Below are 3,884 nucleotides of genomic sequence, written 5' to 3' on the forward strand. Positions count from 1 at the left end.
ACAATTTAGTATTCAATAATTCAGAATGTATCTATTATTAAACTGGTATATTTTTTATATTTCTGAAATATGTACTTATGTAAAAACTTTGTAACTTTTGGAATTGGAGTTAGAGTGGAATTGTCCATCAGTTTTTATATAATTTAATAAAATAAGAAACAAAATAACAGTCTATAATCACTCAACTTGCACTTATCGAGAATAAAATCTTTATTTTTTATTGTTAATATAATTTTTGTTTAAAAACATGAACGCATGAACAGTTAGCGTCAACTTTTGATTTTATAAAACATCCAATTCGGTTTGTAATTTCTCACAGTCAGCAATTTCCACGGGCTAAACAAGAACTATTGGCTGAGATACGGACATTTCAGTTCATATCATAAATCATTTAACTGTATATAAATTGTTAGTTCGTGACAATATTCATTTAATTGATATTTGTTTTATTCGAACATAAATTTTTAAATTTAAATAATCATTTCATAAAATGAAAAAAAAAATCTATTACGTGTTGGAAATTCTAAAAATGTGCAGTAAATCCAAAACGGCAAAATAAATCTAGTATTAATTCATCAGTTCAGGGCTTGGCTAAAAGTCCGATCTCTAGTTATTCCAATTATTATTGCTAATTTTCGTTAGAAAGCAACATATATCACCAAAATTTGAAATGAATAAAACATTTCAACGATCATTTTATTCATTTATTCTTTTTATGCAATAAATTGTTTTCCTAGAAGTAGTTGGATCTATTCTGAAGTAAATAAGAGATAAACTCTCAAACTTGTTATATGATATCAAACCTATATCTTTGACTGAAACTATTGTCCCAATATACAGGAAATTGACTTCAATTTGTTTGAATATTGGATAAATAGAATTTCGTTACAAATCTTTACATAAATTATAAGAGGAAAAAATTAATCGAAAACGATTTTTTCAAATAAGTTTTCAAAAACTATAGTTGCTTTTTTTTGCAGTAAATCCTTCAATTATTAAGGTTGGATAATTGTCTAACTATTAACTGACGATTTATAACTAATTAAAAATTAGTAGATTATCTTATTTTCTAACTATTTTCTTTAAAATCCTTCGATTTTTTCTAAATATTTATTTTCATTAGATATTACGATTAATGTGCCCGGGCTAGAAAATACATTGTAAAAGATTTATTCTTTTTTCATGAAATTCTTGATTTTAAAATTATACAAAACTGAAAGAAAATCAAACTGAATGAGGTGAGACAAGGTAACCCGAATTAATCTTTAAAATTCATCACTAAACGAGTAACGTTTTTTTCGTCAGTGCGGATGTGTGATGGTAACCGACTAAGGCACCAATACTATCACCGGCCAGGATGGCCTTCGCAGCAGCCCGGATGATCCTGAAGGACAAGAGGAGGAAGTCGTCCAAGGAAGATTTCGCCAGGAGTAAGTCGAAGGTAAAACTAGTCATGTAGTACAATTCGTATCCTCTACATCTACGAGTCAGGCATCAATGAAATAAAACATTATTATAAAAAAAAACTACTGAGAGAAGAGAATTTTTATATATACTTGAAACAATGAATCTATTACCAGCCAGGTAAAAAATGGCTAATGAACTCAATTTATATTATTATTTCTGACAATTAACATTTCACAGAAAAAAAATGTAACGCTTTTAGTAATAATATTAATAATGTTAGCATGATATATTTGAAGGTAAGATCTATTTGTATAAGGCTAATATCTAAAAGAAAATATTGTATAAATGATTAGATAGATAAATGATTAGAAATAAGTGTCATGATGATTTTTCAAAATACATTTCCCAGCCTCTCGCAATCGTTAGAGGATACCTAGGAGAGGGACGCGAGAAACTCTAACCCATCCCCTTCACTAAAGAATAAGAAAATTTTAATTTTAGGCAAATTTGTATGGTCCATAAAATATGTTTTATAAAAAATGAAGTTATTTCGTATTTATAAAAGCGTCCTGATTTCTTTATCAATCGTCCTCCATGGACAAACTGTTTTTATTAAACTCAGCTGAAAATTTTAATATTAAATCCTGTTCGTTGTAAAAGTATAATATGAATAAGATATCCTACAAAATCTTCCTATGCAAAACATCGTCGTAAAGTCCTTGTACATAGAATATGAAACCCTTAGTACTTACATAGTCTTCAAGGTATGTGAGGGTCATGTCGATTATACCTGTGTATACCGAATGCACAGGCGGAATTACAAGTCGTAGAAGGCGTTCTGGCTATTTATGTTTGGCTATATAGTAATACTTATTCACAGTGACATTATTAGGCTGTTAATTAGACATATTTTTTTTTTAAATTGTGACAATTGTTATCAAAATGAAAATAATGTTTTGTTTTTTTATTTCTATTTTATTTTCATTTTTACTATTAATTATTATAATCATTTATAAGGATGTTGTGGTAAAAAACTTACACCTAGACTATTATCACTAATCTATATTTCTTGTATATGTTTGGGGTATTCCCCGTATTCATGTTCTAATTACCTCATTTTGTATTTTATATTTTTTTTTCTTATATTAAATATTTTCATAAATTAAAATTTACAACTATCATTATTTAAATGTTTTTTTTTTCTCACCTCAACATCTTAACAAATAAACACAACTAACTCCCTAGGAAAGAAAACCCAGAATATTATCTTCAGTAATTTGCCTGGGCTGAACTTATTTATAAGTTCAGTGGTGGTCGTTCATTAAGTAATTACAGGCTCAGTGTAAAAAAAAATAAACGCTGGCGACTTTGTGAGGGTCAATGCTCAAAATTAATTCAATAACACAAGAAACACAAATAATATAATGTTATCATGGAAAAACTGTTTTAAATTAACAAGAAAAGGAGTTTTTCATTTTGAGAAATATTTACTTGTTATATTTTTATGGCGACACAACTTGTGACCATTCAAATTAATAATGCCGATGAAATCTACCCTCATTCATATTATAAGTACTTTCAAATTATAATTTTCAGTTGAATTTTAAATGAATTAAACTGAAATTGTTAACCTATTTACTTAATTCTAATTTATATACTTTTTTTTTATATATTCATCTGTTTTTGACTTTTTTATTAATTTTTAATTAATTCATTTGTTTTTAACTTTACTAATAATATTAATACATTTTGTATTAATATATTTCTTAATTTTTATTTATTTATAATTTCCCCCAAAAAAACGACAGGACTTTTTGAATGACCTGGTATAAAGGATTGATATAAAGAAAACAGCATTAAAATCAGTCTTATTAAATAAAATATAAATACTAACATAAAGAAGGTAATAAGGAAAGTTATAATATTTTTTCATATTTTTTTTTTATATAACCTAATATCATAATTTATTATTCTTGTATTGAATTTCTTGATGTCAAATAATAATAACTAAGGAATTAGATACGAAAGTATGAAAATTTTCGTTTGCAACAAAGATTAACTCAGGAAACTTTTGACTGAGGAAAAGTTTGACTTACAAAAAAATACTTGGTCCATATTGTTAATAAGTCATCCATTGGAAACATAAGGTTTTTTTCGTAATCTCTTTTATTTATTTATTCGTGTAATACATACACATTACAAGGATGATATATGTATACAAATGAAATATTGCCATTACAAAGTTAGTTTTTTCTTTTTTTTTCGTGTCCCCCTGACGATATAAGTAATTGAATATATACATGCAGGTAGGTATATGTATATCTGGTACTTTGTAATTCCTTAGATTAGTTGCAGGGCCTAATTAAGTTAATAAGCCAACGCCAGTGGGTTATTGGAACGAGGAGGGTTATGTTTCCGCTAAAACATGAGGTTTTTTTTTTTTTTACCTCCTGGAGCAAAGAAAAGGAATTTAAATA

The 3,884-nt window shown here is 26.9% G+C and overlaps 1 protein-coding gene across 1 annotated transcript in view; it reads left to right on the forward strand.

Annotated features, from left to right (window-relative positions):
* Window positions 1–1,308: 1,308 nt before the first annotated feature.
* The window catches only part of LOC136796240 (uncharacterized), a gene marked incomplete at its 3' end in the record, with an annotated part of 44,440 nt that continues 41,864 nt past the window's right edge, over window positions 1,309–3,884 (forward strand). Inside the window, exon 1 of the mRNA XM_067049344.1 lies at window positions 1,309–1,441. Coding sequence (XP_066905445.1) covers window positions 1,358–1,441 — 84 coding nt within the window. The remainder of the gene's footprint in view (window positions 1,442–3,884) is intronic.

This window comes from Halyomorpha halys, unplaced genomic scaffold, assembly GCF_000696795.3.
Source record: "Halyomorpha halys isolate HHAL.00 unplaced genomic scaffold, Hhal_1.1 Scaffold2402.1, whole genome shotgun sequence".
Lineage (NCBI taxonomy): Eukaryota > Metazoa > Arthropoda > Insecta > Hemiptera > Pentatomidae > Halyomorpha > Halyomorpha halys.